This window comes from Phaseolus vulgaris, chromosome 3 (assembly GCF_051622355.1).
Source record: "Phaseolus vulgaris cultivar YP4 chromosome 3, ASM5162235v1, whole genome shotgun sequence".
NCBI lineage: Eukaryota > Viridiplantae > Streptophyta > Magnoliopsida > Fabales > Fabaceae > Phaseolus > Phaseolus vulgaris.
The window spans coordinates 10319650-10336235 of record NC_143500.1 but is presented as its reverse complement, the minus strand read 5'-3'; the positions used below and the strand labels follow the sequence as shown (position 1 = coordinate 10336235).

Sequence of the window (16586 nt, the reverse complement as noted above, 5' to 3'; positions counted from 1 at the left end):
TTATGGACGACGTCATGGCGGGAAAGATACTATCTCTGAGCATCCCGCAGTGGTAAGAACTTATTACTTGCTTATTTAAATAATACATGCTCAATTACAATTAATGTAATTTGTTTATAATTGTAGGGTCTTTGTAGAAGAATAGCATCCACCTTGCAGTTGATTATAGGTGATGGTCATCTAACCGAGGATTCACTTGCATGGGAAGGGACACAGACAACCTTGATGCTAGCCCGATCAGCCACTGAGGACATGTTTGTGTATGTCCGCAGACGACGAAACGGATGATGATGATCATCATCATTTTAGTTGTTGTTATGTTTTGTAATTTCGTGAAGAAAGACTTAGTTTACAATTATTTCTGAATTTGATGAATGAACACTTTGGTTATGAAATTAGACAATTCTTCTTCCGCATTTATAATAGTCAGAATGTTAACATATTCATTTATCAATGCAATTACAACTATAAATGTCGTCTAATGGACATAATTTGTGTAAACATTTGCATCCGACTAGCATAATATGAACACCATGTTTTGGCAATTGGATAACAATGAGTAGACCATAAATATCTGTTGGTGGAATCGGGCAACCTTCTTGCAACTGAACCTGTTAAAAATTGTAAGCAATGTCATTAATTATGTTTTTCTATGATTCCTAAAATTCATTGATAATGAAGTTTAACAAACATGAACAAAATGATTTCCATGAACATGTCCAATACAGATGATGTGGTGATGATTAAAATCTGTTGGAGGTTGGGATCTTAATGGAAAAATAGTCAATGATTGTTTAAGAGATAAGCACACAACAATCACATTATATCGATTTGCAATAACGTATCCCATATCTGGTATTGTCATCCACTGATCTGTACTTATCTGCAAACAGAAGAAAATGTAACAAGTTAATCCACTCATACACCTTTTTACAATTAATAACATCATTTAGAATGAATACAATTACCATGTGGTCAACTAGAAGTGAATTTTTTCAAAAATTCAAATCGTTCATCCCCGCCAAACAAATCAATATATTCTTGACGCCATTGACAAAGTTCTTTATGCAAGTTCATGCGTACAATAACCCATGACTCCTCTCCCATACCCAATAATGCACCAACCGCACGATAGCCACAATGACCGTCAGCCTTAACATCAACAATATCAACAATGTAAGGATGAATTTCCACCGGAAATTGTTGTAGCATTGGTATTGATTTGGTCGGAGGAGTCTCTGAAATAAATCCCTTGCTACATTTCAAACTAGATGAACTATCATGTTGTGAAAGAATGGCATCAACATGTTCAAAGTAAGAAGGAATTCGCTTCATTGATCTACCAAAATTTACTCTGACGCCCTTTTAGTGCACCTTTTGTTTTGACTTTCTCCCTTGGTGGACATAAAGATGTGTTATCTGGATAGGCAATCTCACGTAATTTGGCTTTGATGTTAATCTTACCAGCCATGTCAACCTCCTTGAACCCATTCATGATGACAACCCACTCTTGTTGGATGGACAACTCTGTTGAAGTATCATCACTTGAAATATCTAAAAAGCTTAATCGTGTCCAAATGAGATGCACTGACTGCAATGGTATGCTACCCACACCAAAGGAAGCCAATTCACAAGCACAAGGAAGGCCATGAGTAGATCTAATGGTGCACCCACAACGAGATTTATCTAAACCAACATATTGAACTCGGTCACTCTCTTCTACAATATACTGCAAGGCATATTTCGATACGAAGCCAAGCAATTTCTTATATCTTGTTACATTGAAGACATGACTCACTACATGCAAAATCTTTTCAAATGAAGATTTAATTGCATTATGTTGCAAGATGATCATCTTATTAATGGATTCCCAACAAAAGCATAAGTCCCCCATTGACGTCTCAAGGATCCTCTTTAAACTCCAATGTGCAGCCTCAACCCTGTTACTTGTCGTGTTGCCTAAGTGCATGACTTTATCCGTCCAAGCCTTAACAAACTTTTCTTTATGTTGATGTAACCAAGTACTAATCACATATTCAGTAAATATAGACCATGGTGAACAAACAACATTAAATGCCTCAACACGATGTTCATAGGACTCTACATTTTCACAATCAACAATTGCTCCCCAAGATTCCATCACTTGATCCCATGCCTCTTTTGGATGAACAATCATTTTACATTTAGCTTTAACATTTTTATCAATGTGAAAACGACATAACAAATTAGTAGCTTCGGGAAACACAACATTTATTGCTTTCATTAGAGTAATATCTCTATCACTAACCACAACCTTCGGGTATGAATCAAATCTCAAAAACAAACCTTTCAGCTTTTCAAGGGCCCATACAAAGTTATGATGACGTTCTGATGCGAGTAACATAAATGCAGCACTGAAGGTCAATCCGTTGAGGTTACACCAACAACTTCAAACAAGGGCATCCTATACCTATTAGTTTTATAGGTACTGTCCATCATCAATACAATGTTAAAGGCATTCAATAGCTTCACTGAATCAGGGTGTGTCCAAAATAAATCTTGCACAACATTCGTCCCTTCTTCAAACCTAGACCAGTGGACATACATATCACACTCAAGTAACATCATCAATTGTTGCATTTCAGTTCTATCACCTCGTACTGATTTTTTGTACATATATCGTGCATTATAAACTTGCTTTATTGTGCTCACATTTTTCTCATTATGCTCTTTCTTTGTTAGCAAAATATTTCTAGGCTTCACCGAACTATCTGTCATGTCCATAAGCATTGACTTCTCACTACATGTGAACCTACCAGCATATGGATGACCAACCAATGTATTTGCCAACTCATGATTATGAGATCCACAAATTAATTTCAATATCCACCCTTCACCACTCTTTACTGGATACCCTCGTAATTTGAAAGGACAACCACATTTCCTAGTTCCACTCTCAATAACCTGTAAATCCTTCTTATATCGTCTGTATTGACCTCCTCTCTCACAACCTAATAACACAAATGTTTTCCTTCCTCGTTGCCAGTTGAAGTATCTGATCTCAATATCACAATACAAAAACCAATGTCAAACGCAACTTTTCTAACCCACTTTAGGAGCTCATCCCGAGTACGAAATAGCTACAAAAGTTATCATAACAACTTATTTACTAATTAACAAACAACTTAAACATACTTTACAAACTTAACTTTACCTCATCTGTAGTAAACGCATATGCACATTCATATCCCTTCGATTTAGATAATGACTTCTCAATATCATCATCATCCCACACATTCACACCATCATATAATTGTTGTTGAAATTCTTCACTACTGTCCATGCTTCTACAAATAAAAAAAATGAAACAAAATTATTGCATTCCAGATCCATGAATCCATAAGTTAAAAAAATCATTCCGGATCCAACAATCCATAATTCAAAAAGACTATTCCGGATTCAGGAATCCATAACACAAAAAAAAAAATTCTGGATTCATGAATCCAGAATGCACCATAACACAAAAAAACCATTCCGGATTCATGAATCCGGAATGCACCATAACACAAAATACAATTCCGGATTCATAAATCCATAATGCAAGTAACGCATTCCGGATTCATGAATCCATAACACAAAATACAGTACCGGATCAACCCATCCGTAATGAAATTTAAGCTTCCGGATTCAGAAATCTGGAGAACAACATATTATGGCATTTTACCTTCCGGAACACCCCCTCATCCAGAACACATAATTTAATTTATTCTGGATTCATGAATCTGGAATGTATTACCGGATCCCGATATCCGGTAATCCCGAAATTTCCATAACCACCGTGTTTCTTAAAAAAAACCTTAACTCTTACCTCTATAACCCAGACAACACTTCGACAACGTTGTCTACTCCTCCGCCTTGCTTCCAACAATTAAGAAGAACCTCTACAACAGTTGAAATCCAAGGATGAAGATGAGCAGTGACTGTGGAAGTGTTGAACGTTGCCCTTTTCAAATTTTTGCTCAAGGTTAATGTTGGAATATTTAAAATTATGGGGGTGCAGGAAGAAAAACGTGGGGGTGCAGGAAGAAGAAGCCAGACCCAAAATCCTACACTATCTTGGCCCATAATAGAAAGCCCAAAAGTACTAATCTATTATTTACAAAATTTATACAAGACTGAAGGGGATATTTTTACTATAATCTTCAAGTGATCCTTTGCTCTTAGTTGAGAGAAAATGTGGCTTTAGCAAGATGATCCTCAATCGTATATGCATATACATGGAAGTTCAAGATAAACTAGATGATTTGAACCGAATAAAAAGACAAACACAATTTCAAACGATAAACATTTAAGAAAATAAAGAAATATATGAACAACACGGAAAATAGAAACTTTTTTAAAAGAAGAAACTACTTGTTAAACCTAAGCTCTAATACCATATGATGGAAAAACACTTCCATGCGCATGTGTAGCTCTTCTTCTTCAATATTTTAATTTGAATTTCTTTTATGAATGATGAAGGATAGTGGAAACATATAAGAAATGTAGAGTCACAATTTGAAGAAGAGATGAAAATTATGAGTTTGATTCTAGGTGAGGTTAGGCCAACACACTAGTTTCTAGAGTGAGGTTGAACCAACATTATTAGGAAGAGTCTAGAAATTTGTCTAGTCTAGCAAGAAGACAACCATAGAGAGAACTTTGACAATTTTAGTTAAAAAAAATAATTAGTTTCTATATTGATTAATTTAGATATTATTTTATAAACTAAAAAACTATTGATTTTTAAAGTAGTTTCTATTATTTAAAGTAGATAAAACTATGGTAACTAATTATATGTTAATTTAAAAACTAGTTTATAATTTTTTATTAATAATAAAAACTAATTTAAATAACAATAATTTTTTAGTCTATAAAATAATATTTAATTTAATTAATATAGTAACTAATTATTTTATATATATATATATATATATAAAATAAATGGTAAGAGAATAACATTAAAAATAAACAACCAAAAGAGAGACGTATGTCATTTTGCATGCTCTCACCAAAAGACACTTGTTCAATTTTCCTCAACATCACTTTAGTAGATGCCCCTTTGGTGAATGTGTTTCATTTCATTGCAACTAATGCTGAGGACAATGAACGAAAGAAGCAGAGTGTTTAGAGTAATTAACTCCATAGAAATTAGAAATGATATTTGTAAATAGTTTTTTTGTTCATTATCATTGTATCCCTTATTATTCTAATCAGTTGCATTCATTTACTATTATTCAAATAAACAAGAATTGATAGGTATGTCTATTAGTTTTCTGATACAATGTAGTTGCAGCATGATCTTCTTATCAGTGTCTTTCTCTTAGCTCTTTCAACCTTCTGTTCATGGCTTGTGGTCTCTTTCGCTTTTGAAAGCCAAAATTAATGCATATCACAGAGGTTTAACAAAGACTGTATCCTGTGACATTCACTGATTAGCCAAATTGCAAATATTGGAAAAAGGACAGGAAATTAGTTCCCCCATGTCTAGTTAAATGCTCAACCAAAACACAACTTGAAATTAAGGAGAACTAAATCACACTTACCCTTGGAAAAACTGCTCCTAAGAAGTGATATTTGCTTTCGGTTGTAGACAAGATTATAGTCTGTGAATAGAGTTCAATTTTTGCACACTGCATAAAGATGTAATGTTCAAATGTCATGATTCTTCTATGCTAAAAAGTTCATGTAGGTCTGACAGGAGACAAATTTTCTTAATAGAATTCAACATGAAAGAATTGATTCCTATTTAGATATGACGTACCAACTTTTCACTCTTCATATGGCTATACAAGTCCAGATTGTTGAATTTAGTTATGTGAAAGAGCACATAATCAATAGGTCCACCACATATCCTAAGTTTAAACGTAATAAGATTTCTCAGAAAGAGCAATGTTAATTAAAAGACAGCGATAATATATAACATTATATGCCATAAAATTACTTCATTGTATAGTTGACAATCCTTGTGGGTAAGAAGTGGACGATCTGCAGCCTGCTCGACCAATCAGCAGCCAGCCTGAAAATGAAAACAAAAATCACTCACACGTCCAAAAGATTTTGATGGAGCAAACAATTATTAACGTATAGTTTAACACTTTGATTATCTCCACAAAATCTCTTCAAAAGTATTTCACCAATCTCATTCTAAATTGTGTATCATTCGACAAACCTAAGTACTCACTTGTAAGTGTTACATGTTACTTATAATTGTAGTTAGATGTAGGTAAGCTTTTTTTAACCATCTCGAATTAGAGGTCATGGAGGTCAGTTTCTTCTTCTCCAATTTTTCTTACTATCACGATGAAAGAGATATGTGGAAAATATTTTAGGTAAAGAATCAAATATGTTTTCATTTCAAAGAGATTAAAGGTTAAAAAACAAAGGTTTGGGTTCGTTAAATTTTAAGGAGTCGTTAATGAAGAAGTGCTGAAAAGAAGGTTAAATCTAATATGTATAGGAACGTGGAAACTGAGGGTTAATAGACCAAGGTATAGGAGGTATGGGGAAACCAGGAAGGAGTTGAACAACAGTCATAAATCAGAGGAAGGAATGGAGAATGAAGGACCAACGTCAAACTTGTGCACAAGTCAAAGGGAGCAGAGAGGCATATACGTAAATGTTATTCACATTACAGCTAGAGAGGAGTGCTCTAAATGGCTGGAAGGTTGCTTTGTAGGAAGAATGTTTGAGGCGAGAAAGGTGCAGGCTGTGAAGGAGAGCTTTATCATGGAAGGGCTAAACTTTATCATAGTAAGGTACCTAGGGGAGAAGTATGTGTTGTTGTCTAGGGAATCAGAAGGAATAGTAAAGAAGACTTATGAAGAGAACAAGGAATGGTTTGGTTCGGTTTTTGAATCAGTGGTTCCATGTGTGGAGTAGGTAGTGCTTTGAGAAGATAACAACCCTGGTTGGTTCTCTGGTAGAAGTAGATGAAGCAACCTCCAAAAAAGAAGTGCTAAAGTTTGCAAGGTTATGTGTAAGGATGTCAGTAGGTTGTGAGGCAAAGATGGTCAAGCATCTTAGTGTAAATGGTGTTCAGTGTTGGATTTACATGGAGGAGGAGTCCTTCTCTTCGGATTCTCTAAGTTTTCATCTTAGATGGGGGGGAGGAGTACTCGGAGGTTAGAACAGAGTAGAAGGAAGGAGCAGAGTTCTATGAATCTGAATGTTCGGATTATGGTGAAGAGAAGGAGGTTGGTGTGAAAGCCATAGAAGAGTCGTCGGTGCAATGTCCAAAGAAGGAGTTTCCTTACGTGGGTGGCGCGTGTATTGCCTCGATTTTGGTGTTAGGAATTTGAAAAAAGTGGAAGGTTACACCGAAATGGAGGGACACAATGGTTGTACAGGGAAAAGAGATGTTGGCAGGGTCTATATTGAGGAAGAGGAAATGCAGCAGTACTTTGCCTGTCAATGGGTGCGACTCTAAGTTCTTTGCCTTAGGATCTAGTGTAGAGAACCCGTATGAATTAACTGAAAGGTGTTGTTAGTCAGTGGAAGCGCAAACACCTCCAACCAGGTGCAGTGATAAAGAAATCGCAGAAGTGAAAGGTGCTCCGGAAGAAAGAACTCTGCATCCTCGTATGATGTGGGCATTTATTGATGGTAGCGGTAACATGTGCAAGACAGGTGAAAGAGAATTTGGAAGAGATAAAGGTTCGGGAAGCAAGGTGGGAATGGGAGGCACGGTGGGAGATGTGTCTCAAGGAACAACACTATATACCAGGAGTTAAGGTTAGACAACCATAGTTTTAACAATTGTATGTTTGATAATGCTGTTAGGAATTGCAATAGGATTTTTTTGATTGAAAAATGAACATGTGGAAGCAATAAGAATTTGGAAGATGGGAAAGGAAATAGGGTTTCGTATACAGGAGAGGATGATGTGGTTATAGGCCATCTTCAAGCTAGGGACAATGACACAAATAGGAAGGCGAGTACAAACAGGGAGACCATAGTTTCTGATGATGAAGATAATTAGGATGAATATCAGGGGAGCAGGGGGTAATCTTAAAAAGAAATATCTAGAAGAATTGATCAAGACAGAAAAGGCGGACGTGGTTTGCTTACAAGAGACCAAATTCAAGCAGATGGGGAAGGAATGCATCTTTAATTAAGATGTGGGGAACTAATGAAATTGACTGGATTGAGAGGGGTGTAAAAAATAATGCTAGTGGGATGATAACAATATGGATGAGAAGCTGCTTTCATCTGGCTAATGTCATCACTGGTGAGAATTACTGTATTATTCAAGGGGAGTGGAGTTTAGGGGAGGCTAGTCGGATTACTATTGTGAATATTTACAATTTCGGATCTCTTATAGAGAAGAGTGCTATATGGGAGGAGGTATGGGAGAGAAGAAGGATGCAAATCTCTACGACCTGGTGTGTGGTTGGTGACTTCAATTATATTAGGAGATTAGGTGATAGGAGAAGTGTGAACACCAGCATGGATTATAGTAGGGAGATGAGAAGGTTAAATGATTTCATTGAAAAAAAAAATTATTCGATATCTTAATGATGGGGAGAAAGTTCACGTGGTATAAACCGAATGGGATGGTGAAAAGCAGAATAAATCAGATTTTAGTCTCAAGGGAATGGTTGGATAAATGGCCAGATAGCAAGCAAGTTGTTCTTAGTAGATCGATGTCTGATCATTGTGCTTTGGTGACTCCACAGACTGAGGCCCCAAACCTTTCAGGAGTTTAGATGTTTGGAAAAAAGATGGAAGGTTTAAGGACTTTGTCAGAACCAAGTGGGAGAGTTATGAGGTGCAAGGCTGTGGGATTTTTGTCTTCAAAGAAAAGCTGAAGAAGTTGAAAGAAGATCTAAAGGTGTGGAACATAGAAAGCTTTGGGAATATAAATCTGGCGGGGGAAGAAGTTTAAAGGAGAATTCAAGATCTAGACGTAAGGGACGATGAAAGCGAGTTAGATAAGAAAGGGATGGAAGAAAGGAGGATGCTTTTGGTAGAACAAAGAAGAACCAAGCACAATCAAGAACTACTACTACAACAGAAGGCTTGTTAGAGATGGTTGAAGCAAGGAGATTTGAATACTAGGTATTTGCATTCAGTTATTAAGTGGAGAAGGTCAAGAAACGAAATCAACGAGCTGAGAGAAAACGGTCAATGGTATGAAGATCAAATGGTGGTAAAAAGGAAGGTTAGGGATTTCTTTAAGGACAAGTTTAGTGGAGGTGCTAGGTCTCAAGCCAAGCTTGATAATGCAGTTTTCACTAGTATCTCAAACGAAGGCAATGGTATGCTGGTAGATAGAATTACAAAAGAGGAAATAAAGAATGCGATGTGGAGTTGTGAAAGTTCAAAAAGTTTGGGACCTGACAATTTTAGTTTTGGATTCATAAAGTTTTGTTGGGAAGAGATTAAGATGGATGTTATAAGAACTTTGAACAAATTTGGGGAGAGTGGTAGATGGCCAAGGGGGACGAATGCCTATTTCATATTCCTTATACCTAAAGTGGATAATCCCCAACTTTTAAATGATTTTAGACCTATTTCTTTGGTTGGTTGCTTGTACAAAATTGTTGCTAAAATCATGCCCTTGAGGTTGAAGAAGGTTTTGCACAAAGTTATAGATGTCAGACAGTCTGCGTTCTTGGAAATGGACAATGTTTTAGTGGTCAATGAAGTTTTAGAAGAAGATTGAGGAGAAAAAGTAGTTGTATTTTCTTCAAGGTTGAGTACAACAAGGCGAACAACTCAATTGATTTGGATTTCATCTATTTTATGTTACAGAGGCTTGGTTTTTGTGGGAAGTGGATCGATTGGATAAGAACTTGCCTCGAATCCTCGTCAATCTCTGTGATGGTTAATGGTAGCCCTACTTAGGAGTTCAAACCGAGGAAGGGGTTAAGACAAGGTGATGCATTATCATCGTTTCTTTTCTTAATAGTGGCAGAAGGATTAGTTGGTGTGGTAAGGAAAGCGGTGGAGAAATAATTGCTACAGAGTTTGACTGTTGGCTATAAGTTTGTAAAGGTGAATATGCTTCAGTATGTGGATGACACTCTATTTTTTTGTAAAGCGAATCCTCAAAGTGTTTGCGATCAAAGTCATGCTTAGCTGTTTTGAATTGGCATAAGGTCTAAAGGTTAATTATATGAAGAGTCGCACGGGAGGGGTGGGATGCAGTTAGTACTTGTTACAAAGTTGTGCAACTATCTTGAATTGTGAGGTAATGAAAAATCCTTTTAAGTATCTGGGGTTGCTCGTCGGGGGTGTCATCAAAGAAGAAATGGAAAGGGGTGGTGAAGAGTGTGAGGAGAAGACTAGGAAGATGGAAAGACAAGTTTATCTTTATGGTGGGTCGCTTGTGCCTGATAAAATAAGTGTTATCTTTTGTATCTTTATTCTATTTGTCATTATATAAAATGCCAGTCATATATTGTGGCCAAGGAGGTATAGAGATTACAAAGGAACTTCCTATGGGAATGAGGCTTAAAAGGAAGGAAGGTAGTGTGGGCTTTGTGGAAAAAAGTTTGCGAATCAAAGGAGATGGGAGGGCTAGGAATGTTAGAGATAAGTAAGTTCAATGTTGCTCTTTTAGGAAAGTGGATATGGTGGTTAGGTACCGACAAAAAAGGTTTGTGGAAAGAGGTGTTGGAATCGAAGTACGGAGGTTGGAGAAGCCTGAGGACTCAAAGGATTAGCAGGTCAGACTCCTTGTGGTGGAGGGACTTGAAGGAGATCTGGAGGTTAGAGAACTGGAAAGGAAATTGTGAGGATAAATTTTTCTAGGAGGTTGGCAATGGGAGAGAGATCAGTCTTTGTGAGGACAAATGGTTGGGTAATGAGTTTTTAAAAGATAAGTTTTCTGAGGCTTTTTTCAATTTGTTTTGGCGAGGATGACAAGCTGTGACAAAGAGGGGAGTGAAACAACAATATCGAGTGGATATGGAAGATAGGATGGAGAAGGAGTCTGTTTGATTGGGAAAAGCATCAGAAGCAAGAGCTGGTAACGCTGATGGGAAGCAAGAATATCAAAATGGAAAAGGAGAATCTGTGGGTGTGGAAAGAAAGTAATACAACACAGTTTTCAGTCAAATCTATGTATAGTATTTTAAAAGGTGAAAAGTATGGGGAAAGATCTGATATTTATGAGGGATTTTGGAGGATTAAGGCCTGCCATCAACCCATTTGAACGCATGGCGGGTGCTGGAGGATAAAATAGCATCTAAAGTAAATCTGGTGAACAGGGGAATAACTTTGGAGAGTTGTGTCTGTAGTATGTGTGGAGAGGAAGCGAAAACAACGTCACAACTTTTTGTACCTACAGGATAGCTTGGTTGGTTTAGTCAAAATGTTATGAGTAGGTGGATTTGGCATCTACGGTTCATTATGAGCCAAAAATGCACTTCTCACAGTTTAGGATGATTAAGGAAAGTGAACCTGTCAATCAAATTTGGTTCTGCATGTGGATAACAGTTGTAGGAGAATTGTGGAAATATAGGAATAAGAAGATTTTTAGAAATGGAAATATATACCATCTTGAAATCTTCATGATGACACAATTGAAGGTTTGGTCATGGGTAACTGCAAATGTACGTTTAACATGTTTTTCTTACTACGATTGGTGTCTCGAATCTCTTGTCTATATGAGGTCTATCAAAATTAATAAAGGTTAGATGTGCGAGTGGCAAAACAGAGGTAGGGTTGGAAGAGCACGGTCTCTTTAGAGAAGGTGGTGTAGTCGAGTGTTTTGTAACTACGGTGCGAAGGTAGATGTAATGGTTTTGCAGCTCTATGCTTGGTAGTCCGCAATTGAAACTTAGTTTTCATAGTGTTTTAGGCGTGGCAATACTTTTTAGTTTCTTGTACAAGAGTTGATGTATCCTTGAAATACCTCCATTAATTTTTTTTCTAATAAAAAAAGAAAAAAATGATATTATATTTTCATTGATGGAACTCTCACAACAAGTAACCACTTACTCACTATTTTTATTTTATTATTCCTTTATTTTACACAAGATCTTAGATATTTTTTTTATTAAAGAATAAAAAAAAATATTTTAAGAATGTTTGAACTCTTCTACAAATACCAGATATATTTCAATGATACAAGTTAAGTATAAAATGTTCACGACTCTATAGGTAAATGGGACCTATTAAACATTAATTGTCTCATTTATGCATTCACTCTTTCATTATACACTTTGAGTTATTTAAGTAAGATACATTTCATGCCTCTCTTGAATTTTCAATACCATATTTGTTTAAGAAATTGATGTATTCTTCGAATAAATTGTGGATTTAAACAATTATATGTGTTTGATTTTTATTCTAAATTACGATTCAAGCAAAGTTATCTAGAAGGGGTTTCCCTAGCATTTGAGAAATTTTTATTTTTGAAAGCGATGACAAGACAATTAAGAAACTATAGGAATGGAACATAAATCCACTTACGTGACAGGTGATGTAGGTTTCCTCACTGCCTGTTTCACATGGAAAAAACAGAGTAAAATTCAGATAAATTTTACAATGTTAGTCCACTTTTGATATATTTCATTAAAAAATTAGACATTAATTATATGTCTATAAAATGATTTCTTTTACAACTAATTAAGTAGTTCATACCTTTGCAGCATTAAGGGATTCGCGACACGCGTGAACTTTTCCAACCAAACATCCCTAGATGCACAACAAAATATATTTAATGTAAGAACATCTATATAAAGTATAAGCTATAGTATTACGTAACAAATTTAAGATTAGATTATTGCATATTTCGAATATATGTATCAGATATTTGCTATTAATAAATAGTGCACATACTATATAGGACCAACACAACAAAATCCAAAATTAATTTATCTGGAACTTAAAGCACATCGTAAACATGTTTCTTCACTGCTAAACTATCAAAAAATATTTAATATGTAAAATTTACGTAACCGTTGGTGATAATATAAAAGTATGAAAACATCAACTACTACATTATCGATCAAATATTTATTACGAAATACATCTTAGATATATCTTAATATGGGTTGAAAAATATAAGGCAACTTAGGAGAGAGACTAGTTGAGTGAAAATCCAATATATATTTTGAAGATATATATATATATATATATATATATATATATATATATATATATAAACACTAATCTTTAGAACAAAATGTATAAACAACGACTATTTATTTAATAGGTTTTTGGGTCGGTCGCTGTCATTTAAAACGCGGTGGCATTTTTGAAATTAACTTAGTAATAGCCGCATTTTTAAATCATTTTTTACCCTAATTCTGAAATGCGCCACTTAAGCTTTTATGTTTTCAAAATGTTTATGTTCTAGTGTTCCTCTCTTCTTTTGCGAGTTTCATTGTGTTATCGTGTCATTGTAAGTTCGTTTCGATCCGCTCTCCTTCTTCTTCACCAATGGTTTATAATTTTTTTTCGTTTCATTTATTTCTTTGTTTTCTTGCATTGACAAAGGGTTCTCTGGCGTTTCATTTTCTCTTTTGTTTCTGTTCTCGTACTTCCTTTTGTCTTCTGCGAGCTTTCATTATCTTTTTTTGTGTCATTGTAAGTTCGTTTCGAGTTCTCTTTCTTCTTCACCATTGGTTTATAAATATTTTTTCGTTTCTCTTATCTGTTGGTTTTCTTGTATTGGCGAAGGTCATCATTGCTTCATTGCCTGCTGTTTGGGTTTTTGCTATGCTGTATTTGCTCCGTCATTATTGTCGCTGTCGTTGCTGCCTTAGGGTTTAGGGTTTTAATTTGTTTTAACAAATTTAAATAAGAATGCGGCTATTTACCATAACCGCATTTATAAATTCCATTTACAAATGCGACTAAATAGTCGCATTCTTATCTCTTCGATTCAAGATTACGTGTACAACAGATAACAGATGTGGCTAACTAATTGCCGTTGTAAATATAAAATAGTCACTATTGTAAATATTTTTGCACCAGTGAATATATTAAAAGGATGTACTAATGTTTACATTATCTGTATATTGTTATCTAGACAACATAGTTTTTGTTCAAGTTTGTGAGGTTTCTGTTTTTGTAAGTAGGTTGGTTAGATTTTTAAAAAAAATTGGGACACCTCAAATTTTTGTTTTCTTTAGTATAATTTCAAACAGGGCTTCGATTAAAGAAATGTGGGAAGCCATTTTGTATTGGTAACAAACAAATTGACATATATATGTAGTTATATTAGTGCATATATGAAGGACAAGTATATATATATCATCCAATTAAGTTTTGAAATTACCATAGCATATATGTATTGACCATTTATAAAAAGAAATAGTCAAGATAGTTCACCTTCCATGCACACACCATGCTATCAAAATCCCTGAGAGATGGTGGGCGAGGCCAGAAAGGTCCATGACTGAATCGATGCACCATTACAGAAGTACCTCGTGCATTGCTTCCAATCATTTGTAATGGAAGGGACCTTGGAAATTGTTGGTGAATATTGCTGCTGCTGCTACTACCATAAAGAAGCACCGGGAAACTTGGTGATTGAAATTGAGTGATCGAGTTTCCTGGTATATTAGGGTACATGGGATTACCAAAGAAAGCATCAACTCCTGGAGGATCCATAGTTCCTACTCTTACTGTTGTGCTATTCACACCGTTTGCATGATTCCATGCATTTGGTCCCGCAATCCACAAGTTTTGATTCATTTGAGGCAATGAAAAACTCGAACTGGAACAGTTTCTGGAGGTGAGAATAGGGTTCACTACACCCATGTTGGCTCCTAGTTCCTGAGCTACCACATTTGAAGGCCCTTCTCCAGTGGGAGTGGATGCATTAGATAGTACTAACCCTGGTGAAATTGAAATGTTCACTCTCTCAGATGAATTTGGGGTCAACTGAATAACTGAAGTTGTGTCTTTTGTCACATTATCTGCTGGAATATCTGTAGGTACTTGTTCTTCCACTTCTTTAAAGACCTCCGAAGAAAAATACTCTAAAATCGGCTCATCTAGTTGAAAAAGGCTTTTGAAAGTGTCATCTGTGAGTGGTAAAATATCATTGTCATTGCATAGCTCTGCCATAAAATCATCATACATCTCATCCGTTGTTGCTTGCTGTTGGATAACTGGGAATAGGGTTCCTACAGACTCCTGAAACACAGAAGGTACGTGAATATGTGAATATATACACTGTAAAAGAAATCAAACTCCTTTAAACATTACTAAAACATAATTGAATAAAATTATTTTTAAAAATTATTTAATTAAATTAGAAACTATTTTATAAATTAAAAATATTATTAGTATCTAAAATAATTTTTATTATTAATAAAAATGTATAAAATAATTTTTAAATTGGTATTTAATCCTTAGATATCAATTGAAAATCTAAAATACTAGTAACTAAAGTTAGATAACTAATTTAAATTTCAATTTAAAAATTATTTTATAAATTTTTATTAATAATAAAAATCACTTTAAATACTAATATTTTTTAATCTCTAAATTAATATCTAATTTATTTAATATAAATTTTTTTTTTTTTTTAAATTTAGTTATTATTTAATATTTTTTTTAAAAATAAAGATAATAGGATAAGAATCTATGTAGCACAGACATGGATACGCACATTGACACGACACGAACACAGAGATATGTATAATCTTTAAAATGTAGGACGAGGACACAAATCTATATATTATATAATTATGAATTATATAAATTGACAATACATATTTATGTGCATAAGTATGTTTCAGATTTTTTTGGGAGCAGAACAATGTTTTTCATGACTGGTTCAAAAGAATTTGTTCCTATTTTTATAATCATAATAAAAATTTATACAATAAATTTGAGTTTTTAGAAAATTATTGTATTTATGTATTTATTATTTTCTAAATTGTTTTAAAACCGTGTTAAAATTATCATAAATCTAATAAATATTTTTTGAATTAAACACTTTATAATTGTTCTATAAATGTTGTACGAGTGTCAATATCGATATGTATGTTCAACACGGACACGTCATTTAAGATACCGAACCTTATAGATAAGAATTACTCCAATTATTTTACCAAATAAACTCTAAATATTTAGAAAGGATGATACGTACATGTCTATCATTTGGAACACCTTCCGTGTCTTGCTCTCCGATGGCCATGCAGCAGAGAATTGGTCTTCTGAAAATATTAAACAAAAGAAAATATGAACAACAATGTAACTTGTCATCAGCTCAATTCTAGAACGCATAGAAGGACACTAAGCAAGGAAGGGTTTAAACAAAGGAAGCATCATGTCTTCAGAGTCGATTAAAAATGTGTGGAGCTCTATCTCAATTGGGATGTTGGAGGAAATTTAGAATCACAGGAATTCTATAACTTTCAACAGGGGTGGCTGACGCGTCTAAAGTGTGCGTTTTGATGCAAGTTAAGGTTTGGTCTTGAATTTTTGTAAAATCACGTTCTACTTCGTTTTCCTTTTCCAGTTGGTGTTTGGAACCTTTGTAATGTATGAGTTTGATTGTTTGATGTGCTGTTAGGTTTTTCTAGTATGGTTAGGGATAAGGTGTGTTAGGTTGGTGTTTTTAGCCAATCGTTGGTTATTGTTTTTTTTATATAAGA

The 16586-nt window shown here is 34.7% G+C and overlaps 1 protein-coding gene and 1 pseudogene across 1 annotated transcript; both read right to left on the bottom strand.

The window, feature by feature from the left end:
- Positions 1-452: 452 nt before the first annotated feature.
- On the bottom strand, positions 453-3591 carry LOC137839053 (uncharacterized; annotated as a pseudogene).
- Positions 3592-5507: 1916 nt separating this feature from the next.
- LOC150028672 (uncharacterized) lies at positions 5508-16126 on the bottom strand. The gene is made up of 7 exons (XM_090300048.1): positions 16079-16126; positions 14308-15117; positions 12613-12666; positions 12442-12470; positions 5963-6037; positions 5783-5873; positions 5508-5651 (listed from the first exon to the last, which is right to left on the bottom strand). The coding sequence occupies exons 1-7, from the start codon at positions 16124-16126 to the stop codon at positions 5550-5552; spliced, it is 1209 nt and encodes a 402-aa protein (XP_090156174.1). The 3' UTR covers positions 5508-5549.
- Between the last annotated feature and the right edge of the window lie 460 nt (positions 16127-16586).